General features: G+C 39.1%; 1 protein-coding gene across 1 annotated transcript; it reads left to right on the top strand.

The window, feature by feature from the left end:
- The first annotated feature begins 234 nt into the window (after positions 1-234).
- skic2 (SKI2 subunit of superkiller complex) lies at positions 235-26,220 on the top strand. Its single transcript, XM_053490151.1, has 29 exons — positions 235-304; positions 652-773; positions 2,415-2,536; positions 3,245-3,362; positions 3,720-3,834; positions 4,101-4,175; positions 4,256-4,309; positions 4,428-4,585; positions 5,103-5,282; positions 5,804-5,949; positions 6,200-6,346; positions 6,434-6,518; positions 6,681-6,787; positions 9,050-9,196; positions 10,054-10,150; positions 11,191-11,403; positions 12,857-12,967; positions 14,540-14,651; positions 16,460-16,578; positions 19,064-19,195; positions 19,902-20,039; positions 20,262-20,366; positions 20,556-20,691; positions 20,770-20,896; positions 20,981-21,191; positions 21,609-21,719; positions 22,844-23,062; positions 23,866-24,006; positions 25,563-26,220. Exons 1-29 carry the CDS (start codon positions 292-294, stop codon positions 25,761-25,763), a joined length of 3,762 nt encoding a protein of 1,253 aa, XP_053346126.1. The 5' UTR covers positions 235-291; the 3' UTR covers positions 25,764-26,220.
- The last annotated feature ends 1,168 nt before the right edge of the window (positions 26,221-27,388 follow it).

Below are 27,388 nucleotides of genomic sequence, written 5' to 3'. Positions count from 1 at the left end.
TTAGTATTTTTATATTAGTATTATTGGTATTATTTTATTAATATTATTAGTAACATTATTATTATTATTATTATTATTTTTATTTAGTATTATTATTATTAATATTATTATTATTATTGAATTACATTTTTATTGTTGTTAAAATTATGTTAGTAACAGATAAATTACTCTTTTAATTTGCACGATAACTTTTGTTAAAACGAAAGTTTCAACCGAACTTCCGGTGCGTCACTTCCTGTTCACGCGTCGCTTGTTTTCAGTGTCTGAGAGAGAGAGAGAGAGCAGTGCAGGATGGAGAAGATAGGTGAGTTTGCAAAAAACACAGTTCCTTGTATGTTCCGTATATACTATAATGGTTTTACTAATTATATATCGTAATAAGTCATATTGTTTGTAGGAGCAGGGGTTTTGAGGTTGGTTGCTAACTTGGCTAGCATGAATAATAATAATTCATTGTGAGTGTTGTAGTGTGTGTGTGTGTGTGTGTGTGTAAGGTGTGTGTGTGTCTGTCTGGTGTAGTCAGATTTAGTAGGAAGTCTAAGGGATTTAATGTAAGGGTTGTTTTTATTGTTGTTGTAGCAGCAGCAGCAGAATACATCCATTTCCTTATTGTGTGTGTGTGTGTGTGTGTGTGTTAATGTGTTTTTGTAGACTTGCCAGCCCCTGGCCCTGATGATCTGCCCCTGTCCCTGCTGGAGATGGGCTGTTCAGGGAAGTTTGAGGTCCTCACACACCCCCAGGCCACAAACACACCCTTCCCACCCCAGAGCACGGTGAGAACACTCCTGAACCTGATGCTTTTTTACATCTTCTCATTATAATGTCACTCTTATTTTCTTAAAAGTGAGTCAGAAAGATGCTAAGGGAGCAAGGTTTCCACCTGACGCACATTAAACAACTACAGACATACAGTGGAACCTTGGATTACGAGCATAATTTGTTTGTCGCACACAGACAAAGAGCAGGCTGAGCCCTGAGCAGAGAGAGAAAATGAACTTTTAACCTCTCTGATAAGACTTTCTTTTGCTTTACACGTGTGTTAAAAAAACAGTACATGCGCACTATGGTCACACGTTTTACGTGCACACACATGGTCACAGTGTTTTAGTAAACAGTACATGCGTGCACGGATGTTGATTATACCAGTGAGAGACGCGCACTAAGACCCAGCAGGGGAGACAATTCCGCAGCGCAAGACAGAGAAAAATGATTGGCTCAGTTGTGATCATGTGACACTCGGCATCAAAACAAGAAGCGCATGAAAGTCCTGGATTGTTTTAGAAAGAAGAAAAATCTTTACTTGACATGTACAGTACTGTGTAAATGTCCTAGGCACCTTATTACTGTATCTTTAGTACAGATTTTACAGTATGTTTATCATGTCTGCATTATTATGTACGGGAACAAACCTAATAATGAATCAATAAATAACATTACAGAAGAATATTTGCATGTGGTGACAAAGAACCCATGTTCTCTATTACGCGCAGTAGAAATAGAAAAATAATCGATTTAGTTATGAATCATGTTTCTTTTGGGTGTTGATTCCCGTATCGCCACACTGACTCCATTTACAGTAGAGATAAGCCGGTCAACCGGCCGGTGATTAGAATTGGTACGTTTACGTTTTTATGGGTCGTGATCGGAGCGATCAGCGTCGTATATAAACCATTCTGTTTAGCAGAAGCTCCTGAGTGACGCAACAGAAATGCATTTTTTTATTGTGCATGTTAAAAGACTCCAATCTAACTTTTCCTCCAAACTCAGTGAGCGAATTAGTCTCAACCCCACTTATTGCACACATGTACACCGGTCTATTTACACAATTTCTTTCTGTGTAGTAGGAGTAAATTATTTGCTAAGTTTGTTTAGAAATAATAAGTATGGCGGATGACATACCAGAAATACGTGTTGCTCAGTAAAATGTACCTTTTTTGCTTAATTTCATTTTAAGTTAAATTACTTTTTTTTATTTAAATGCTGTTTCCGTTTTTTAATTGAGAAAATTAATTAATGGTTTAAGGAACAGACTGCATTTAATTGATCATTAAACATTTTAAAGGGTTAAAATGTTAACAAAATCGGGAGGAAATATAATATTAAATCGGAATATTTATAAAATTGTGATACTTGGGTTCCCTAAGATTTATTTGCACAGTACTTTATGAAGATAAAGTAAAAGTAAAATTTTTCTTTTTACATACACAAGGTGAATCCAGATGATTTATGATACAGAGACAAGGTTACAGGTTTTATTCAGCTAAGCAGTGTTGTTGTATAAACCTCTGATCTAACCCCTAAACCTACTCTACCAGTTGATTGTTTTATTTCTTCATGATAATCAATCAGAATTTGAATGCTTAAATCTGCGATACTTGATTTTTTATTTATTTATTTATGTTTTATTCTTACAGCTTCCTCATGGGCTTCCTCCATTCTGTGTGGACCTGAAGATGGAGGTGGAGAAACGTTTCCTGCAGGATCCTGCGTGGATGCCCATACACGATACAACTGACGCCTTCCAGAAGTTTCTTAAGTATGAATCCTGATCATGCTTGATAAAAAAACATGGAAAATCCATGGCTTTTTGAGGGTCTTAACCTGCTCAAAAACTTTAGAAATTTGGCAGACTGATTGGAATTTGCTGTTATTAGGATGCCTTAGACCCTGGATATGATGGAATTTGATGTACTCCTCCTAGGGAATTTATACAACCGTCACCAAACCAGACTTAAGTGATCTAAAGGCACTGAGGATGCAAAATTGTGGAGGGATTTTTGTTATCTCAAACGGGTCAGCTGTGATGATGCCTTAAACTTATGCCGAAAAGTGGTTAATAACTTTAAGTTTCATCATAGAATGATGCTTTTTTTTTCCAGAATCTGTGGCTTTTTAAAGGTCTTAACATAAAATTCCCCTTTTTAAAATCATTTTAATATTATGTCCTGATGGTATTGGTATGTCTCCTTTAAATGCATGTTAACATGCTCAAAAATCACCAGGTGGTGATGGCGCAGGGTGCTTGGGCCCGCTCATCGTCGCTTGCAACTTTACATGATACTTTAAAATAGCAATGCAAATCGAATCGGCACCAAGGTATCGTGATAATATCGTATCGGGTGCCCTGTGGTGTTTCCCATCCCTAGTATTCATTTGATGTTATTTTAAGGCTTTGAATTGTAATTTGTGAATCAGAACAATAATAATATCTTGTGTTTTTTTTGTTTTGTTTTTAATCTCTCAGGCTAACTAAAAGGGACAGACAAGTGGACTCGCTGCTGCACTGCTCTCTGTCTCCTCTGCACTCAGGACTGTCTGTAGTGAGAGATCCCACCACCGGCATGCTGCTGGATTTCACAGAGGTGTAAAACCAAACGTTGCGTATACACACACCCGAACATGTCGGAACGTTACTGTGTCTGTTTTTAAAAAGATCTCTATTCTATATCACTGATAATAGAATATCTAATTGCTTTGATTGGGCATGCTTAATGTTTCTATAAAATGAAAGATATATAGTACTGTCTTGAATGACTGTGTGGCAAAAAAAAACAATTCCTTTTAAACTGCTCAGGGACTGAAAATATATAAGAGCCAAAAACATCCTTTAGAGGTTTAAAATCTAGTTCTATAGTATTGTACTGTATATTCGATTGCTACGCTTCACGTCCATGCTAGTGTTTGTGTTTAGTATTGACATTCCTCTCTCTCTGTTGAAGGTGCTAATGGAGCACACCGGCTTGTCGGCGAAGAACTCTTTATCGATGCAGCGGCAGCCGGGGCCGCCGTCTGAGAGCCTGAGAGGCAGCAACACCAACTACCCCTTTCTGCCAGGTCTCCCTTCCTTTTTTTTTTTTTTTTTGTTTAAGTGAAGATTGTTTAGATTAAAAGAGAATATATTATAATAGGAATTAAATTATGTATTTAGCAATCCATCACATCATGTCATTCTGATTTAAGTATGCATTCTGATTATATTTTAGATATTCAAACTTATAATATGTGCATGACACATGTGCATACAGTATAAATACAATTTTTTTCTTCTTTTTTTTTCCAGCTGCTTATGTAACCCAGAGCTTCTTTTTTTTCCCCCTCAGGTGGTATGGAGGAGCTGACGTTGGAGCAGATTAAGAAAAAGTCTGAGCTGGAGGAGGATATTGACTTTGAGAATGGTGAAAATTCTCCCTTTCTTGACGTGTGTGTTTATGTAACTTAGTGTAATGACTCCCTTTTTCCCTCTCTTTTTGTTTAGACTTACTGACGGTGCCTCCGGGGCTAAAAGCCGGCATGAACTTCAGTAATAAAGGTGTAACACCACTCTTTTTTTTTTCCACACACAGTGGACATACACATAGAATCACACGCGCACAGTTTTCCCTTATGTGATGTCTTATTACTGTGTATCTGCTGTCAAAACAATGCAGATGCCAAAACTACCAAAGGAGACGTGAACCTGCTGTCTTTGTTGTCTACGTTTGATGATGTGATTGAATCCGTGCCTGAGGAGAAAGAGAGAGGCTCAGGAGGTGCAGAGGAGGCCAAACTGCATAGAACTAACAGCCTTGAGGATCTGGGCATTAAGGTAAATAAGGAAGAGGTAGCAGTGTTAGCTCTGAGGCAAATGATTCGCTGTGGCGACCCCTGAAAGGGAACAGCCGAAAGACAAAGAAGAAGAAGCAGTGTTAGCTCTGACAAGTAAAATTTAAAACACTTTAATTACAATGGACAAGTACTTATTTAGAAATGTACTCCAGTACAAGTAAAAATACTACTTCCAAGTACCTAAGTAAAAGTAGAAGTACTTGTCTAGAAATGTACTCCAATACAAGTGAAAAATATCACTTCAAAGTACTCAAGTAACTTGGTATTGAAAATTTTAGCCTTAAATGTTAGCTTTAAGTTTTAGCTTTAAGTGTTGGCTTTTTAGGAGTTTCATAATTGAACATCTTAGCTTTAAGCGTTAGCTTTTAAGGAGTGAGTGACTGTGCTTAATATAAATCTCACAGATTTGCTTCTGATTCTAATCAATAACTTATATATATACACACACACACACGGTTATAAATATATAATGCATGGTTCTTTTTCATCTCTCCCAGGACACACTGCCGTCTCCTGCTCCTGCTCCTACTCCTGCTGGAGCTTCATCTCCCAGCAAGAAGGTTGGAGGGACACTAAATAGCAGGACAGAGGAGAAGGAAAGGAAGTGGGCTGTGCATGTGGACATCTCCTCACCGTGTGAGGATTTCTACAAACGGATCCCCGATCCTGCTTTTAAGGTACCTCTGTTTAGTGGCAGTAACTGACTGTAGCAGCTCAGCTCAGCTCAATATTATAGCAATATATAGCTATATATAGCTATATATAGCTAATATCAACCAGTGTACAAGATTTTATTTTAAATGGCAGGAAAAATAACACATTTGCTGTGAAATATAAAGCATGTATTTAAAGGAGTTAAATATATATAGAGTATGATTAAGGTTTAAATGCTTTCTTTGAACCTCAACAACTGAGAAATCTCTCCAGTATTAACAACATGCAAAAAAAACAAGTATGATGTTCATTTTTCTTAAAGTAGGGATCAAACTTTGTGGAAGTGTCCAACTTTATTTATACCATATTTCTGAGAACAGAAAGATCTTCTTGATGTCGAGTTGTAAGACCCGAGTTAGAACAGAGTGTCAGTATGTTGTTGTTTTTTCACGTTCATTTAAAGGAATAAACAGGAATCACCACCATGACGGAATAGGATAATGAGCTATTCCCGTGTGTGTGTGTGTGTGTGTGTGCCTTTCAGTATCCATTTGAGCTGGACGTGTTTCAGAAGCAGGCGATTCTCAGACTCGAGGCTCACGACTCTGTCTTTGTGGCAGCTCACACCTCTGCAGGAAAAACCGTGGTGGCGGAGTACGCCATCGCGCTCTCGCAAAAACACATGACCAGGTCTGTGTGTGTGTGTGTGTTTATAAACCGTACATAAAAACCCAGATTATCCAAAACTATTTTACACATCTTCACCAAGAGTGGCAATAATTTTGGAGCTGTCTAATATGTGTTGAATCTGTGCACAATGTTCATCTGGACGATTTATTAATTTGGGACTTCTAGATAAATGAATAATAAAATTAAATAAAATGAACGATGGTGATGGTGATGATGACGTCCTCTAAACTGTCTCTGTTGTCTCTGTTAGAACCATCTACACGTCCCCCATTAAAGCTTTGTCCAATCAGAAGTTCCGTGACTTTAAGAACACATTCGGCGACGTCGGGCTTTTGACTGGAGATGTTCAGATCAACCCCGAGGGCTCCTGTCTCATCATGACCACTGAAATATTGAGGTGATGAAGCTGTTTATTAACAACCGTTAACCAGGAGAATAAAGCCTTTATATAACTCCGCGTCTCTTCCGCCCCCGTGTCTCTCAGGTCGATGCTGTATAACGGATCGGAGGTCATTCGGGACCTGGAGTGGGTTATATTCGACGAGGTTCATTACATCAACGACGCAGAGGTGAGAAGTGCTCAGATTAGCTTCGCTAGATGGGATTTATTCCTACAGCCTGCTTTGCATTTTTCCCCATCTTACCGTTGCCTTGGCCACATGTCTCACCGTGCTAGAGTCGGTCCAGAACCCATGCTCAGGTCTGGGAGTGTGTTTGTGTTTCTGTTTCAGCGAGGTGTTGTGTGGGAGGAAGTGCTCATCATGCTGCCTGAACATGTTAGCATTATTTTGCTCAGTGCCACGGTGCCCAATGCGGTGGAGTTCAGCGAGTGGATCGGGTATGTGTCGTTACCTCATCGATCATATCAACGCTGTGTGTAATTAGGAGAGCGTAAAATAATCCAATAAATAAAAGAACACATAAATCGCGATCATCTCCATGAACAGGAGAAATGAACACTTCATGACATCATCTTGATCCTGCCATATTCATTTGTCAAAGGCATTCTTATCAGCTATTTAAGTGCAAAAGTCTTGACTTCCATAATATTTTTCACATTTTGTTCCAGACTTTGTTGTATTTTTGATGTAATCCTTAAGGGAATATTTCTTCAGTCTTCACTTTTTCAGTCCAGTCTCTGTAGCTGAGCAGTTTGAGACTTTTTTGTTTTTGTTTTGTTAACCCACACAGTGACTTATGAATCATCCAAGCGTTAAAATAAACATCTAACTTAAGGCATGAACCAGTGAGAAACAGGTGCAGATGATGACAGATGATGAGGCGATCTGTAATTATTATACTGCTGATGCTGAATGCTGAGTGGTTGGGACAGACGAGAGGGGAAATGAGGTTGTGACACAAACAAGCAATTTTTGAATTGTACCTTTAGACATTGTCATAAAAAAAGTATTTGCTCTCTTAATTAATTTACACCATTTAATTTAATGTAATATGAAGAAATTAGGGTGGGACAACAGTACCAGTCAAAAGTTTGGAAACGCCTTCAAATTCCATTGTCCTTCCTGACTTTTATTTCTTTCTACACTGTAAAACAATGCTGAAAACGTCCAAAATCTGCAATAATCTCCTTTGAACAGTTGATATTGAGATGTATCTGCTACTTCTGCTCTGTAAATCCTTCATAACGCCTCTAATTTAAGGTGCTGTTTGTTAATTGGTGATTTCTGAGGTAACTGGTGACTCTAAATGAACTTCTCGTCTTTCTTTCCTGAAAAGGTCTTCATGAGAGAGTTTCTTGCAAAAGCTAGTGCAGAACAGCTGACCTTTATGTCTTTAAATATATATATATATATATATATATATATATATATAGCAAAAAAAGAAACGTCCCTTTTTCAGATCTTGATTGTAAAGGGTTTAAACAATGTTTTCCATGCATGTTCAATTAACCATAATCAATTAATTAACATGCACCTGTGGAATGGTCGTTAAGACCTTAACAGCTTACAGAAAGTAGGATTTAGGGTCACAGTTCTAAAAACACAGGACACTAAAGAGACTTGTCTACCGACTGTGAAAAACACCCAAAGAAAGATGCCCAGGGTTCCTGCTCATCTGCGTGAACGTGCATTAGGCATGCTGCAGGGAGGCATGAGGACTGCTGATGTGGCTAGGGCGATAAATCGTCATGTCCGCACCGTGAGACGCCTAAGACAGCGCTACAGGGAGACAGGAAGGACAGCTGATCATCCTCGCAGTGGAAGACCACGTGTAACAACACCTGCACAGGATCGGTACATCCGAATATCACACCTGCATGACAGGTACAGGATGGCCACGACAACTGCCCGAGTCACACCAGGAACACATAATCCCTCCATCAGTGCTCAGACTGTCCGCAATAGGCAGTCCATGAGGAGAAGATGCACTGCAGTACTTCAAGCAGCTGGTGGCCACACCAGATACTGACTGGTACTTTTGATTTTGAGCCTGCCCTCATTCAGGGACACATTGGGAAACATTTTCAGTTTATGTCTTATGATGTTGACTCTTTTAGTGTTCATACAAATATTTACACATTAAGTATAAACAGTTGAAAATCAGAGGACGTTTCTTTTTTTGCTGAGTATGGAACCCTGGATTACGAGCATAATTCGTTTTGAAAGTGGTTTGTATTTCAAAACACTCGTAAACCAAATTGAATTTTCCCATAAGAAATACTGGAAACTCAAATTATTTGTTCCACAGCCCAAAAAATAAATACATAAAAATAATTAACACAAGATATTAAGTAAAAATAAACCAAATTAACCTGCACTTTACTTTAAAAAAAAGTAAAAAAAAAAAAAATAATCCTGGCATATAAGTGTTTCTGTTTGTGTGCGCAGGCGCTGTGTGTGTGTGTGTGTGTGTGTGTGTGTGTGTGTGTGTGTGTGCGTGTGTGTGTGTGTGTGAATCCAAAGTAAGCTCCCCTCTTCCCCTTCTCGTCTTACACAGTTAACCTTTCTTAAAAAGAAGCGTTACTCGCAATCCGAGGCTTAACTACTGTTACGTTATGGCGTACGATTATTTTTTTCTCATTATTCTCATTCTTATGTCTTAGTTTCCTGTCTCTCTTTTTTCCCTTTTCCTCTGTCAGGCGTATCAAGAAGAGGCCGATCTACGTGATCAGTACAGTGAAGAGGCCTGTGCCACTGGAGCATTACCTCTACACAGGAAACAGCACCAAGACTCAGAAAGAGCTCTTCCTCCTACTAGATGCTACAGGAAGTTTCCTCACCAAAGGGTAAAATCTAACGAGTTTATAAGGTTGAGTGATTTATGGGGGAGGGAAGGATAAGACAGTAGTGTAGTGTAGTATTTTAACCCTTTATCGTATCTTAATAAGAACCAAATTTAACGGTATTGTACCAGTATCAGAACCTCAATGGAAAAAAACAAATCGATACAAAATAAGTATGTTTTTCGTATTTTTGCACATTTTTATGTTTAAATAAATAGACACACTTTTTTGGAAAAAAAAACGATTACCATAGACAGGTGACCGTTTGTGGTCAAATCACTAAGCTTGATTTGCGACACAAAAATGACGGCAATGAAAGTAAAAAAAATATCACAAAAGTATAAAAAATGTAAATAAAGAAAAAAAGTCTTTGAAATTGTCTTAAAATTTCAGTGAGTGCCCTATGAAGGGTTAACAGCTAATATCTCAGATTGGCATGCTTTTAAATTAGAATAATCGATCAGCATTTCAGAAAGTCTTCCTATGTGTTTAAACATTCATCCAGTGATGATGAGGATTTGGGTGTATCTGTTTATGCTGTTAGTTTAGTGCTAGTAATTCACCCAGTCTTTTACTTCAAATAGATGAAAAAAAAAAAAACATTTTGGGAGACATGGATCAATGTAATGTAATTATTTTAATGCAACATTTTTCCAAATCTAATACAGGAAAAGTAATCAAATCGCTCCAGTGAACTATTTTTGCCAGGGGACGTAAAATAATTGATAAACATGTAAACATACAGATGCTTAAAAAAAGAATTTTTATTATATCATCTAAGCCACAGTGTTGTGCAGTTTATACTAACTGAATTATTGTGCAATAGATGCGGGAAGAAGCTGTGATTTTTGTGTGTTCAGGTATTACGCAGCAGTGGAAGCCAAGAAGGAGCGCACCAGCAAACACGCCCAGTCTTTTGGCACGAAGAAGGTGTCACAGAGCACCACACCAAATCAGGTCAGTATTATTATTATTATTTACAACAACACCAACAGCAAAATGCTTGGAGTACACATCAAAAAATAAATTCAGTTGAAGGGAAGTACATTTACTCTGTAGAGTTTATGTATCTGTACTTTACTTGAGTAGCTTTATCAGTGTACAGTTTTGACTCTTACTCCACTACATGCTGCAACAAATATCTTCACTACATTTCTGCCTGGCGTTGAGTTACTTGACCAGGGTGGTGTGTAGAACTTAGGACAAAGAATATTTCAACCTGCAGGTTGTTTTGTGTAACTGATTGATTTGTTTTCCCTCTGTGCCATGCTCAGTCATGTAGCAGGTGTTTGAAATCAGAAGCAGAGCAAGAGAGAGAGACTTGAAGGCTAATAATAAACTTTTCATAATTAAGTACATGGGTACTTCTGTACTTTTACTTAATTGACATAAATGTAATATTTGACCTCAGGTATCTCTACTTTTACTTAAGATTTTTTTTTCCCTTAAACCCTGCGACAGTAACTTCATTTTTTTAATATGACAGAGATGACCAAGTCGTCATGATTGATGCAGAACCAACACTAAGAGTCGATATTTCTGACAACATTTTGGCAAACCAACAATTTACATAAATTATGAAATGATTGATCGGCTTAACATTAGCGTTTTTGAACTTGAAATTTTTAAACTAATTTACCTTTCCTTAGAAAAAATATGCTTCATGACAGTTTTCTGCCTTTTTGTACCAGATTTATAAAATCTGTTCTCAAAGGTTAATCATTCACTATCCTCACAACAACCTCATCCTTAGGTGAGTCTCCACAAGGGGGAGCTCCAATTCAAGCAGCTTTTCTATGTGTCGACACAATGGAGGATCTGATAAATGCATGTATACATATATATATATATATATATATATATATATATATATATATATATATGTATATGTGCATTTATCAGATCCTCCATTGTGTCAACATGTAGAAAAGCTGCTTTTCTATGTGTTGATCAATAATCTTTTATGTATATAAAATCAAACTGTGTTTGTGTGACAGGACCGCGCCGTGTGGCAGACCCTGCTCCATTTCCTGTCAGAGAGGCAGCAGACTCCGGTAGTGGCATTCACCTTTTCGCGCACACGCTGTGATGATAATGCTCGCTCTCTCACCTCTCTGGACCTGACCAGCTCGGTGGAAAAGAACGAAATCCACTCCTTTTTCCATAAGAGTCTGAGCAGGCTGAGAGGAGGAGACCGACAGCTCCCTCAGGTACAACCTCATCCCTGGTTGCTCGATAGTGACCTAATCATCTTGCTTCACAAAGATGCACCTCGAATTTTTAATATTTTTCCTTCTTTCCAGGAAGTAGATGACGTATCTAGACAGGCCTGATGCGTCTACCTCAATATTTTTATTGGTAAAGAGTGTGTTTACAGGTTAACCCTGCTAGATGGTTTTTCCACTTTATGCCTCATATCCTCATCACTCAGGGCATGTAGTGCACTAATCCACTCAGAGCTGGAATGTCTGAATCCGGGTAATTAATCTTACATTCCATATTAGTACGGCCAGTGCTTGGTTTAATGGACCACGCTGAAAATATGGATGATGACATTGTGAAGGAAATAATAAAACAGTCAAGCAACCTGATATTAAGAGACAGTGCTGAGGGTACTGGACAGGATACTCTACTGTATGTGAGTTAGATCCGATAACTTGGCAGAATACAGAAAGTATTTAAGTATATATAATATATATATATATATAAAATGTAAATATTCGGCATGTGTTTCGGGCTTTATTTAAAAAGTGACGGGTATCCGAGGTGCGTATGTTACCATGGTAACGAACAGAGGACGTAAAGTCTGCGATGGTGACTTGTCAGGGTGTTCCGAATGGTGGAGTTTTGTTGAGGGAAGTTCCCTTCACTGACATTCACTGCAAACGGAGCAGAGAGTAGGGAGCACCCTGTGGAGTAACACTTCGGAATGGAACGCAGCCTTTGATTTGTATGAGATTCATTTCCTTAGGCACGATTATGTTTTTTTGCCGCATGGCAGTGTGGGGAACGGGAACAGAGATTTAGTCAAGTGGATTGGTATGTTTTACATTGTATAGTTCGTGTCAAAGGCGTATAAGACTCACTTTGTCAGACTTAAGAACAAATCAGACTTATGAACGTGATGCCAGAACGTAAGTCCTTTGTAAGTTGGGGCCTTTTGAAACCTTTTTTCACATTGACATTTGACATTGACATTAACATTTGAGCCACCACTGCACCTCTATCACAACTGGAGTTACCGGCTTGGATAGTGTTCATTTAGTGCTTTAAAACAGTGATTAGGATTAAAACTATGTTAATTGTGTTTAAAGGTCAGCAAGATTTGGGTATTCATCAACCGACTTTTGCCAATATTTAAAATATGTTACGCTTTGCCTACTGCACTCTGTTGGCCGTAGCATAATACTAACATACGCGACTTTATACCTGACTCGATATGACGTCTTGCATTGTTTTTGTCATGTTCTTCCTAGGGGGAAAAAATCTGAGTGAGATTTTATGATCACGAAACAATTCACGTCTTTCATCAGTTATTAACATTTGCCTAAAACAAATTCTTAGAATGACAAAGGACCCTGGACATTTCAGTTTTGTCATAGCTGTAGACTCTGACACTGACAGCTTGGCACTTGAATGCTTTTGTTCCTTGTTGGTTCTCAGATCCTGCTAATGAGGGACTTGCTGAAGAGAGGCGTCGCCGTGCACCACAGCGGCATTCTGCCCATCCTGAAGGAGGTCATCGAAATGCTGTTCTCCAAAGGCCTTGTGAAGGTGCGTCGTAAAACCGTAACTTACAATATGTCTGGTGATATCTCAGGAAACAGATTATTCCTTAGTATTACAGTCAGGTCCATAGATTGTGGAATAAAGATCTTTTTTTCTTTTTTTGGCATTTGGCCTCTGTACCACACCACATTGAATTTAAAATGAAAAACCTAAGATGCCAAGACTTTCAGCTTTAATTTAAGGGGTTTGGGAAAAGTGTGCCATTAACCATCAAAACTTATTTTCATACATACACTCTACATTTTTGTGGGACTTTGGAACAGATGCCTGACAAGTACTTGCATGGCCAGATGTGGCCTGTTCTCTCATTACCCCATGCTTAATCAAGCAGATAGAAGGCCTAAAGGTGTGTTACATTTACATTCGCTAGCTGTTTACCCGTACTCTTAGCATGAGGTCCAAGGAGGTGTCTATGCAGCGAAGGAGGCAAATACAACCGTTTGGAATATTCTTTAAAAGTAGGATTTAACTGGGTGAGCTCATCAACTGCAAAAGGCCTAGAAGACCAGGGAAGACAACTAAAGTGTATGCACTCCTGAGGAGGTAGGCATGTCATTGGTAAAGTTTGCAGTCAAGAGACGGCTAAATGTAGATGCTTCATAACAAAGTGCAAACCACTGAATTCACCAAAATGCTGCCAAACGTATAGGATGAAGCTTCATACTGCCGATTGGTAATGATCCAAAACATTTAATGAAAGCTACCCAAGGCAAAGAAATGGGATATTCTTCACTGGGCAAGTCTGTCACCTGATCTCAACCTCTTTTTACTTACTGAAGACAACACCGAAGGCAGAAGTACTCACAAACATGGCCTTAAATATTTTTGGCAAAGGCATCCTGAGGGAGTAAACTCAGCATTTGGTCATAAGCAGATGTTAGGCAATGATTTTTATCCTGTTGTTAAAGAAAATTCTTCGTAGTCATGTTAATTTGTTCAATTATTTATGAGCCCCAGTTGGAAGTCTTGACTTTGCGCACACATCTTGAGCGTTTCCTTTCAGATTCACTGTTAAGGTAAATCCCCGAAAAAACGCACCTTTACCATTGCAAATTCTATGGACCTGACTGTGTGTAAGAGAAATGTATAAAATATTTACGTTTAATAATGTAAAAATAATGTAACTCGTTACTCTGGGTATAAGAGGAATAAACCACTGTAATATGTGCTGTTATTGGCAAATCATCAACTTCCCGGTGGTTACAGGTTTCTGACCACACCGTATCACACTACTCTGGTGTTGATTTTTTTCCCTATTACCACACCTTCGGGTTTTTTGTTCTAAGAGCTAAAGATGACCTCATGTTTTCTATTATTATTAGGGCAGATAGGAGTGTTTTGCATTTTTTTATTATTTTTTTTTTTTTATAATGAGACTTCTGAAGGAGTTTCAGTTTTCCCTGATGTCATTATCATGTAAAGGTTTTATATCAGGCAATTCCACAATGCTTGTTGATTTGTGCATTACAAGACCCGCTCAGGGATTAGCTATAATCAGGACTACGATGAATGTAGAATACCGGGTCCTCCCAGTTATGTTCTCCATGTCGTGTGCAGGTCCTTTTCGCCACCGAGACTTTTGCAATGGGCGTAAACATGCCGGCTAGGACCGTTGTGTTCGACAGCATCCGCAAACACGACGGAACTGGATTCAGAAACCTTCATCCTGGTAAAACAGTTTATACACACCGTTGAGTGTTTTTATAATGCTTTATGAGATTCATAAGGAGAATAAAGGTCAAAAAAGTTGAGATCACTTATACAAGTCTTTCCAGACTATAAAATGTCCTGGATCTTGTAAACCTTTTTTTTTTTCTTCAGCTTGTCCTTGTTGAAGACTTCACTCAACTATAAAGTCATTTTAATGTAACCTACTGTATTAATAAGGGTGGCGATAATTCCGGAGCTCTGTGTGCTTCTAAGAAGTTTTTTATTTTTTTATTATTTTTTTTTCTGGTTCCTACTTATGATAACAATAACTCACAAAGATTGAATCAACGCTGATTAGCACCAGCGATCGCGCCGCTCATTAGATCGAGCCAGGTGTTGACGGACTAACAGGCCGCGCCAAATGGGAAACGCTGTTATGTGTAAACAAGACAGATGTCTAATGTAAATTCGCTTCGCAGAAAGCTTTATCAAATACTACAGGAGGCCTTTGAAGTGCCTCTGTGTTTGTGCTGAGTGGGTGTAATCTCTTTGCATAGACGAGTGTAATCACTATGCGCATAACGATGAGTGAGAGGAAGAGCCTCAGAAATGACACGGCTCTAATGTCTTTGTTAAACATTTAAACCAAAATGAGATTTGTGGTCGTCATGAGCCGAACGATACTTGTTCAAATCTCATTATTAGACCGTCATTGAGTTTTGTTATCGGAGGTAGAGGTGAGACAGAGAAAGATGAAAGTCTGAGGATGATGAAGAGTCGAGCTTTTTATTTTGAGATCAGACAGAGGGAGGCTTGAGGCATGTTCAACAACATGCCTCAAGCCTCAGTCACTAGGAGTTAGGGTGACGTGTTTGGTTCTATTAAAACGTTTACTAGTGCGGTTGGTCTCTTGGTGCCTTAGGTCTCTTAGGTTTACTTGACCAAGTGTAAACGCCGCCATCCGAACCTAGAGGCAGCGCTTGGACCGGGCAAGGACCAAGGGAAAATCCCTAGCTACATGGTGTGAGGTTAAAAATATACCTAACATCATTAATAAATTTAACACTGCCAAATTAAGTGTTAAATTTTAATGAGCATCCAAAGATGTTTGCTACAGACGTTTGCTCAGGAGAGCACGTGATTCAATATTTACATGAACGTTGTAATGAAATGTTATGTGTTTTTGAGCGCTCTCGTTATTGAACAGGCCGAACTATCACACGTAGTCATAAGCTTTCAGCTACGCTGCTTGCCTTTTATTTACGTATTATTTATCTTTGTTTCTTAGGGGACTGTCGACAGATAAAAGTTACTTACAAAATAAGAAAAAAATTAGCCATATTGTTGAGCAGTTTATTCGCCAAACAGCTGCTAGAGTTCTGTTTTCCTTGTATGATGTAAGGTTTTTGAAACTCCTCGAGTTTTCAGCCGGTGTATGTATGTATGCGTTCCACATGCTTTCTAGTGTCTTTTGGTCTGATGATGAAAATGCGAAACAAAGCTATTGCATCATAATTTAATGCAAGAGAAACAACTAGTTACAGACGCCACACCTGCTTTGTAGGACAAGACACGCACAGAGACCATGAATCCCACACCGTGACCGTTAGACCTAGAGGCCACGCCCCCTTTGGGTTATTTCAGTTCTGATCCTGTCACAATAACCTTTGCTTGAATTGATCGATAGGACGATCCATCACTTTGCATATATATTTATAGCAGTGGAAAATTTATGTATTACAGCAGCACCAAGATTAAGAAGTGTACCGTGAGTAATGTATTGTCCTAAATGAAAAGAGAATGAGAATAAATCTGTTGTGTTTGCAGGTGAGTACATCCAGATGGCGGGGAGAGCAGGCAGACGAGGGCTGGATGCTACAGGCACGGTCATCATCCTGTGCAAGACTGGAGTTCACGAAATGGCAGACCTGCACACCATGATGCTGGTGGGTTCTCAGATTGGGTGCACTCGCAATTCCAGGGTGTTACCGTAGTGGAGTAAAGGGGGAGGAAATTAATCAGAAACTATTTACAGAATATGAATCGAATCCAAATCACAGTGTTGAACTGAATAACACCACACTTATGATTTGGATCATCATTCTGAATTCTGCTGAATCCTCACTTGGTGAATTGTATTGTATATGTCTTATGATATATTATATACGATATCATAAAATATAGCATATAATACACATCACATTATATATCATATATACCATATATCATATTCCATATCATATACAACTTATCGTACTATCTGTCATACCAAATATCACACCATATCATATTCTATATTATACTCTACAATTTACCATATATCATATTATATATATTATATCACACCATATATCATACCATACATCATATCATATACTATATCCTATATCACATCATATACAATTTATTGTGCCATCTGTCATACCATATATCATATAATTATCATATTTCATACCATATATCATACCATATCATACAATATATCATATACAGTATCATATCATGAACCATATAATGCATTTTATATATCATAAATCATATAAATAATACCATATAGCATATAAATCACATCATATATTTTATCATATGTCATATAATTTATATTAAGGCATTTGGCAAATGCTTTTATCCAAAGCGATTTACAAAAGTGCTGCATATATCATATTTACATTATATATGTCATATGATACAGTATATTTTATTATTTATCACATCATATATGATATCTTAAGATATATATTATGTGTCTTATCATATATAGTGTCATATAATATGATATACACTCACCTAAAGGATTATTAGGAACACCTGTTCAATTTCTCATTAATGCAATTATCTAATCAACTAATCACATGGCAGTTGCTTCAATACATTTAGGGGTGTGGTCCTGGTCAAGACAATCTCCTGAACTGAATGTCAAATTGGGAAAGAAAGGTGATTTAAGCAATTTTGAGCGTGGCATGGTTGTTGGTGCCAGACGGGCCGGTCTGAGTATTTCACAATCCGCTCAGTTACTGGGATTTTTTACGCACAACAATTTCTAGGGTTTACAAAGAATGGTGTGAAAAGGGAAAAACATCCAGTATGCGGCAGTCCTGTGGGCGAAAATGCCTTGTTGATGCTAGAGGTCAGAGGAGAATGGGCCGACTGATTCAAGCTAATAGAAGAGCAACTTTGACTGAAATAACCACTCGTTACAACCGAGGTATGCAGCAAAGCATTTGTGAAGCCACAACACGCACAACCTTAAGTCGGATGGGCTACAACAGCAGAAGACCCCACCGGGTACCACTCATCTCCACTACAAATAGGAAAAAGAGGCTACAATTTGCACGAGCTCACCAAAAATTGGAGAGTTGAAGACTAAAAAAATGTTGCCTGGTCTGATGAGTCTCGATTTCTGTTGAGACATTCAAATGGTAGAGTCAGAATGAGAACATGGATCCATCATGCCTTGTTACCACTGTGCAGGCTGGTGGTGGTGATGTAATGGTGTAGGGGATGTTTTCTTGGCACACTTTAGGCTCCTTAGTGCCAATTGGGCATCGTTTAAATGCCACGAGCTACCTGAGCATTGTTTCTGACCATGTCTATCCCTTTATGACCACCATGTACCCATCCTCTGATGGCTACTTCCAGCAGGATAATGCACCATGTCACGAAGCTCGAATCATTTTAAATTTGTTTTCTTGAACATGAAATCTAGTTATCAATTAGAACATGTGATTTAAAAGTGATGCGCGTGTGTCTGTGGCCTGTGATGGTTTGACTCGCGCAGATCTAAGTACGAGGTTAGGTGATGTTTTCAGCGTCACCATGTTATAATTTGGAATAAAAAGATGATGTTATACTCACTAATTGTTCTCCTCTCCATCCGTGTGTAATATGTTGATTTCTGAAGCGTAATTAAAGAGAAACGAGTTTGTCATGGCAATCAAGAGCCATTGATACGAAGTGAGATGTTGGCCCTAATTCATATTTTTACAGGTGCCATTAGTGTTGCATAACAAAGGATTTTAAAATATAAGTGTTTGTGCAGTGTATGTGTGTGTGTGCGCGCCGGCGTGTTTGAGTGTTTAGAGCTTCCTATCTCTGAATGTTAATCAGCGCTGTGTCACGGATGGTTCCAGAGGCTCGTGCCGGCCCGCTGCTCCATGGCAACAGTATCACCGGCGGACTGAGAGATTCAATTACTCACAGCGGGGTTGGAAAGCGAGCTGCAATCATCATCAAATCCATTTTAGTTATTTTTCACATTCTAAAAAAAAATCTTTTTTTTTAACCTGGTGCAAAAAAACAACAACCCAGTTTTGAGTATTTTATTTTCTTGGTTGTTTGATCATATCTGTGGTGATAACTGTGATGTCCAACAGGGTATAAATGTCTCCCCTTTGCTACGTCTAACCCTAAGGATTTTTGCCGTTTGTTCAGGGCAAGCCGACGTTGCTGCAGTCCCAGTTCAGGCTGACTTACACCATGATCCTCAACCTGCTGCGAGTCGAGGCTCTCAGAGTCACCGACATGATGCGCAGAAGTTTCTCAGAGAGCCACAGAGACACACAGGTGGACACATTTCCCAGCAGCCTCTGTTCCCACAATATTTATTTTTTTCTTTCTGTAAAATACCTGCAGTTTTTTTGTAGGTGTTTTTGCATAAACAGAAAAATAGAGTTAGCAGTGTGAACTAAAAAAAAAAAGCAAAATCTTTTAAACCCTCTAAAGGAAACTGATGTTGGACAGATCTTAAAGGATTTTCATCCTGGAGTGTTGTTGTTTTTCTAGGAAAGATGTGTAGCAGATGTAAGAGCATTTGGTAAATTATAAAATTTCCACATTTTCTGCTTTTTCTCCCTCTCACTCTTTTCTTTCACTCTTCCTCTCTCACTCAATAATTTCTCACTTTCTTACTCTGCTCTGTCTCTTTCTCACTCTCACTCTTCTCTCTCTCTTTTCTCACTCTCTCTCATGCTCTTTTCTCTGTTTTCTTGCTCTCTCTGACTCTTTTCTCTCCTTCTCTTGTCTCTTTATCACTCTTCTCTCTCTCACCCTTCTCTCTCTCTCTCTCTCTTTTCTTACTCTCTCTCACTCTCTCTTCTCTATCTTTTTTTTCTCAATCTCACTCTTTTTCACTCTCCATCTCTCTTTCTTATGCACTCTTTTCTCACTCTCTCTTACTCTTCTCTCTCTTTTCTCTCTCTCCCTTTTCTCACTCTTCTCTCTCTCTCTTTCTCTCTCTCTCTCTCTCTCTCTCTCTCTCTCTCTTTCTTAGGCCAATGAGAGAAGGATAGCAGAGTTGAAACGTGAGCTTTCCTCTCTCCCGCCTCTTGACACAGAGGGTCAGTTATCTGATCTCCTCTCCTATTACCACACTTTGACAGAGCTACGTATTACAACTGAAGCCCTGCAGGTACATGAACACACGCACACACACACACACACACACACACACCCTTTACACCATCTCACCATCACAGACCAACATATCCTTTACAAAATATAAGAAGCTTCTGGAATCGTATAAGCTTTAACTTTTATATTAAGGTGCATATTAATCAGTGTTTTTAAAAAACAAGCTTTTATAAAGGAGTAATAAGGTGTGTGTTTTGTTCCCTTTCACTCACTCCCTCAGCGAGCAGTGATGGAGTCAATGAACGGAATGAAGGCCTTGTCAGTGGGACGGGTTATCGTAGTCAACAACGCTCAGCATTTCAACGCCCTGGCTGTCCTCTTACAGGTCTGTGTGTGTGTGTGAGTGTGTCCTGTGTGTATATATAACAACAAAGGTGAACCAAAAATGATTTTTCTTTTCTAAAAATGTATTAAAATAAATTTCACCACCAGAGGGTGAATCATTTTTGACTCACCCTTATATGATCTCTCTTGTTTAATAATGAATTATCTGACATCCTCCTCCTCCTCTCAGGTGTCCACCGACTCTGTAAATCGGACCTTCACTGCCCTCATCATTTGTGAGAAAGGGAACGAAGAAGCAGCAGGACCTGGTCCGGAGAACCGGGCGTTCACGCATCTTCACAACACCAGCCTTTTCATTCCAGAGGGTCAGTCTCGTACACCTCACCTCGACACCTTTTACTGTCTACCGTATACACAAAAATACCAGTTTTTATTTCTTGTAGGTCCGTGCAGTCACACAGTACAGAAACTGAAACCTCAGGACATCTCCTCCATCACGGTTAAGACTCTGAAGGTCATTCCGGAGAGGATTATCGATAACTATAACAAGAGGCAGCAGCCTCGCTTCAGGTGGACGAGCATCTCTTTGTCATCCACTAAAAATGATTTCGTTCTCCCGGATCCTTAAATTCAACTTCCTGTCCTTTCCTCCAGAATGGACCCGCCTGGTCAAGCGATTTCGACCGCAACTCAGGAGCTCCTGCGATTGGCCGAGGCCAACCCGGGCGGCGTCGCGACCCTCGACCCTGTGAACGACCTCCACCTGAAGGGTGTGGACGTCGTGGAGGACGTGATGAGGCAGAGGGTCCTTCAGGAGAGCCTCAAAGACTTCCACTGCACCCACTCACCCACTTTTACAGAGCAGGTCCTTGTCTCACACGTGTCACTCAGTCCTGTTTGTGTATGAGTCTTTTTATTTAATCTTTGAAGAGTGTTTCCAGAAAAAAAAAGAGAGAGAAAAAAAAAGTGTGATTATTTGTATACTGACTAGTTAAAAAAATTATGTATACAAAAAAAAAAAATCATAAGTGCATTCGTTCAAGCTGCTGCATGGTATTAAAAAAAAAAAGGGATTTATAACGGCTAATCTTTGTGGCCATGATCGCCATCCCTTTAGTCTCACCGCGCGAGAGGCTAATTTCTCCTAATGTTATCCAGGCTACAGTGTCAGAAAATTGAGAAACTCATCTCCTGCCAATAATTTGAATTTACTCGAATACCTAGACAGAAAGGTGTTAGAGAGACTGATTAGCGTCTGAGTGAATTGTGTTTTTCTTCTCAGTTCGCACGTGTTCAGGAGCGAATGAAACTGCAGGAGGAGCTGGATAAACTGCTGTTCTTGATCTCGGATCAGTCACTCACTCTGCTGCCAGAGTACCACCAGAGGATTAAGGTCAGCGCCCGTTACATTACACGGCTATTACTATTACTGCAGTTCTTCTGATCGCTTCCCACAGACGAGTAGCACATCGTAGACCAGATACGTGTCTGTATACGTTTGTAATACAGACAGGACATCATTTGAGCAGAATAGTTAGAGATACAGTATAGGGTGTTCAAATGAATGGCATAAATATCATCCTCCTATGCAACATGAAATGCATTCATGTGAAAAAATATATTTATTTGACTATTACAGGAAAATGATCAGTGGCAGATGTGTGTGATGAAATGACGTTACACCTCTGAAGTGCTTTAATTCTTTTTATACTGCTGCCAGTGCTCAAAATCTGACAAATTTTATCTGACATCCTATGTTCAAGTGAATTTTTTTTTACACAAATTTGACACACATCGGATTTTATTTATTATTAAATATTCTTTTTTTTTAAAGGAGTCATTTTCCTATGTGGTCCTATATAGGTAGTCCCCGACTTACGAACGAGTTCTATTCCAGGAGCGCGTTCGTAAATTGGATTTGTTCCTAAATTCGCCAAAGTAAGTCTTGAACACTTTTGACACGAATATACAAAGTAAAGCATAACAATACACTTGGCTAAATCTGAGCAGTGCATCTTTGCCCTTTTCCCACACTGCCGACATGTGGCCAAAAAAACATGACCGCATATAAATCTGCTTACTTAACATGGGGGAATTGCTGACGCAGCAGGGTCTACTGACAGTGTTTAAATTTAACCCGGGAGGGAGGAACAACATTGTTTACTGCACGCTTGAATGGACACCATTTTGTCTCAGAGCTGTTTTCCACTGTATTGGACTGTGAACTGTTGTTGAGGTTTTTGCGAAATTAGGATTATTTACCTTTAGGAAAGCTTTACAGGACAGACATTTTCTATCATCGTGTTTCAGGATTGATTTACTGAAACCAGTTTTTATTTCCAACTCAAATAGCCTGAGCTGCTGATATGGCAATAAATCATAATACAAACAAACAAACAAAGGTGCTTCATGTGTTGCTTGAATATCTCTTGTACATTCCCAGGAAATGAATCGGCACAACATGGAGTTGTTTTCGCGTCACACGGTTGTTAAATGTTACCGTGTTCTGATCCGCAGGTCCTGGAGGCTCTGAACTACATCGACGGGAGCGGAGCGGTGCAGCTGAAGGGTCGAGTGGCGTGTCAGATCAGCAGTCATGAGCTCCTGCTCACGGAGTTGCTGTTCGAGAACACGCTGAGCCCTCTGGCCCCGGAGGAGAGCGCCGCCCTGCTGTCATGCCTCGTCTTCACGCAGAACACTCAGATTGAGCCGCACATCCCCAACACTATCCAGGAGGTATTGTGTAACACCTCGTATCTCGTATTCATTTCCTTTATTAGACGTGCCTTATCGCTGCGGTACAGAATAGTGGATGTTAAATCCCTGCACTATTAGTGAGAAACTGTAAAGTTTTAAAGTTGCGCAGATGAATGAACGATAAGCTTACTGAGAGACACGTCTGTCAGAAATGTCTCTTTTACAGCAAAAGACAGGTTTTTGACTTTTTTTTTTTTTTTTTGGTTTAGATGTCATGTACATCTTTTACGGCAATGAACACAATTTACAGCATTTACAAAAACACTTGCAAAGAGGAAAAAAAAAGTGATTGGCATTGTCGACGATGCCGTCAAACACCAAGGGCAAACGTGTTAATATCAGATCCGACCAAAAAACTCTTAACATAAACATTGTGCTGTATACAGTGTGTCCTTTTATTCCTTAAAATATAGCATAAGAAAACAAAATAATAAACCTAAATGTTAGTAGTGCACACAAGTTAGATGTGGTTTAATAGAAATAGTGAATTTTTGTTTCTTGTGCACTGCCAGTCTGTTTAATTACCGTTCGTACTGACTCACTGTTGCCAGAGTGCAGTTACTGGAACAGACTGCTTCTGTTCCATGCCTCCAGGAAGGGCATCACACCTGCTGAGCTCCACACACACACACACACACACACACACACACATATATACACTTGCTTGTGAAGAGGTTTGACAGAAGCACTTCTAAAAGAGAATCTCGAGTAGAGACATGGAAGCTTTGTGATGTCCTGTTATAAGAACCTGACCGGTAACATCTTTTCCGCCCCTCGACCAGGCGATCGACCGGGTGCTGTGCGTGGCTCAGCGGATCGGGGAGTTCCAGCGCGACTGCGGCCTCGCCCAGACCGCCGAAGACTTCGTGTCCCAGTTTAAGTTTGGCCTGACTGAGGTGGTGTACTGCTGGGCCAGAGGAATGGTGAGTGCTGACCCAAAAACACTCAAACACACACACAAGGTCGGCCATTCAAGACGACCGAGTCACACTGGCCTTGTTTCCACGAGAGTTTGCCGTAGAGGAATTTAACAGTGCGATAAATAAGAAATAAAACACTTACGTGAAACAGAGTGACCGTTAACACACCGAAGATGGTTATTTTCCAACATCCGAGCACATCCTGAAACGGTTTTTCTTTTTATAGAAGCTGCATTACGTTTAATGTTGTGAATTATCAGTTCCTGTTATCACTTACAGTGTAACAGCTATAAATACTCATACTCTAAGTGTCCTCTTTGTCTGTCTTACTTCAAGGTTTTAAGACAAGAAAAATGCAGACGGTCAACCACAGGCTTTTTAAATGGCCAGAAACTCCTAATGTAATCATCTCCTTACAGAAACTTTATCATATCATTTACTAAGTTAGACATTCTTAATTGATATAAACACCAAAATATATGTTTTATTCATTTAGTCTTTGGTTTACATCATGTCAAGTCTGGGTCACACTGCAGAGTCAATTATTTCCTCACAAAAGTACTTTTTTCTTGTCATTTTTAACTTTTTTCTAGTATTCTTTGACCCCGCACCTGCGTATCGTCATCTCACTTTGTTTTAATATTAACATACTAGCTGTGTCCACGACCAAAAAAGCCCAATCCCAAACCAAAGTAGTAAAAATACTTAAAATCCATATTTACAAGCCAAGTCAAATAATTATTGATTATTTAAAAATAATAATTTAAAATTTTAATAAATAAAATTAAAATTATAAAATTTTATTTTGCAATACCATACTTCCTGTTTTGCGACCTGTTGTTGTTTTTCCCTTTCCTCTTTGGGAACTTCACAACTGACTGCGAAGTTTGCGGAATGAAGGTGTAAGATCGTGTTTGTTAAGTTGAATTTAAACTACACACTCATAAGTGTGTATAAAAGATATGTAAAGCACCATCTGTTGAATTTTAAAATGAACAAATTATTTTTTAAAGATAATTTTTTTATTTATTCATGTTTTTTAATTCTGTATCAGTTATTAGCAAGTTTAGAATATGTCCTGCGCCACTTCCTCCGCTGGCTTCCTGGAGCTGCTGCCCAAGTTCAAAACACTGACACTTTGCCTAAAAAGCTAAAAACAGCCCAGCTGTTCCTTAAAGCTGTTCCAAACATTCCTTAAAGCTCTTATCTTACCCCGCACTGCACAACGTTCCCTCCGATTGTCCAGCGCTGCTCGACTGGTCCCACCTCTCAAGGATCCTCGGTGTTGGATTGAACTTCCTCGAAATGTCTGTAACCATTTTTAAGCAAGCACTAAAGACCTGGTTGTTTCTTAGGTATATGGGTTGACAACAGTGTTTGACTGATGTTAGTGACTAATGAACCAGTGTAATTATATGTTTAATAATGGAAACATCAAAGCACTCATGTAAGTCCCTCTGGATAAGTGCATCTGCCTAATGCCTAAATGTAAATTAGCGCATTTAGGTAAATTAGGTAAATGTAAAATTTTTATGCGTGTGTTTGTGTGTGTGCGACAGCCCTTTGCGGAGATCGCCCAGCTGACAGATGTGCAGGAGGGGACGGTGGTGCGCTGCATCCAGAGACTGGACGAGGTCCTGAAGGAGGTCAGACAAGCAGCCCGAATCGTAGGAGATTCAGTTTTGGGCAGCAAGATGGAAAGAGCATCACTGGCTATTCGCAGAGACATCGTGTTCACGGCATCCCTTTACACGCACTGAGAGAGAGCGAGAGAGAGTGTGTGCACTTCAGGATGGCTGAGAGTGTCTATGTGTGTGTGTCAGTGTGTATAAATGGACAAGTAAACATAAAGTGCCAATTAACGACTGCATGAATGGGCTAACATTCTAATTAATCAATGTATAACAGCGGAAACACCGAGGATCAGCATGAGCATGCTCTGTGGAAGGAGAAATGGACGGTTTCCATCAGTAATGATTAAAGGTGGCACCACAGAGCGCTGAAGAAGACTGAAGATGCTATGATTACAGCGTCGAAGTGGGTCCAAATGTTTACATTTCGCACGTGTGAGTGACAGAGAATGCTTGCTTTCGCTGTTAAGAAAGCAGGAAATGTCTGATGAAATGGAAATCAAAGACAAAACCAATCATGGGCTGTAATTTATTGTACAGGAATAAAATCCACTGTACCTAAATTAAAATGAGCGTTCAATCTACAGCACTACATGTCAGGTCTAATAATGAAACAAAAACTAACAGGAGTTGCGGCTCTTCGTGAACATTGCGTTACCTGTCTTTGTAAAGTAAGTTTAATTATCTGGTTAGAGTATAACCGTGTAATAAATTCATTCCATGATAATTATACAAATGATGCAGTAGAAACTGCTCTTGATAAAGTAGCACTTTGTCTGGTCATGAAGCAGATTTCTACAGAATGTTCTGCCATGACAAATTCATCAGTGTAGCCTAAAATTACACAGAATTAATGCTGAATTGCTTGTCACACTGTACAGTACTTTTTTTACCTGCTACAATATCACACTCCCTCCTAGTAAATATATTATTAATCATTTTTTCCATAATGCAGAAACGTTATTGGTCATAAGGTCAATGTTCATATTTAAATGGCTCCTCTCCGTCAACATGTATTGTATAATTATTGGATCACAGATGCACAAAGATTTTTAATGGAAACATACACTGTATTCTTTCATATTTATCTTAAAGAAATGGCATTTTAAAACTTCATATAAGTTTGATTGTATAGCAATAGAGTAATGTGTAGCAACAGAGTAGTATTGACTGAATCATGTCGCTGCTGGATTATGAACAGTTCACCAGTCAACAATGTTTAGCCATCTCCAGATTCCTACCACATTACAAAAATATATGCTAGACCACTCTATAGAATCAGGGAATTAGTATGAATTTTTTAAGACCTTGCTCAATACAGAGGACAATGGGTTCGGAAAGTTTAGGGGTGTTGTCCCAAGGGCTGCTCCCACAAAGCTCAAGGTCAGGAGGCGGTTCCCAAAAACCTCCAGGGTGGCGTTTTAATTTTGTTAGTTAATTTACTGCTAAATCTGTTCTTCTCTATTTGTGTTGAAACTAATGGATTTGGTGTTCCTTAAACGCTCAATTTACTGCAGAGGTAATGTTGTTCTATTTATTTATTTATTTATTAATTTTATCACAGTGTATCAGTAGTGTAATAGTAAAAAGTGTGTTTGCATGCAAAAGCTAGAATCTTTTAAGCATATTATAGTTAATTTACACAATTAGACTTAATAAATTCAAGAAATGCCTGTTCCTTTATAAGTCACCATAGGTCTAGTGACCACTACATGTACAGGACTGTGCAAAAGTCATAGACATCCTTTTCTATT

Source organism: Clarias gariepinus, chromosome 28 (genome assembly GCF_024256425.1).
Source record: "Clarias gariepinus isolate MV-2021 ecotype Netherlands chromosome 28, CGAR_prim_01v2, whole genome shotgun sequence".
Classification (NCBI taxonomy): domain Eukaryota; kingdom Metazoa; phylum Chordata; class Actinopteri; order Siluriformes; family Clariidae; genus Clarias; species Clarias gariepinus.
This window is presented reverse-complemented; position numbering and strand designations above follow the sequence as displayed.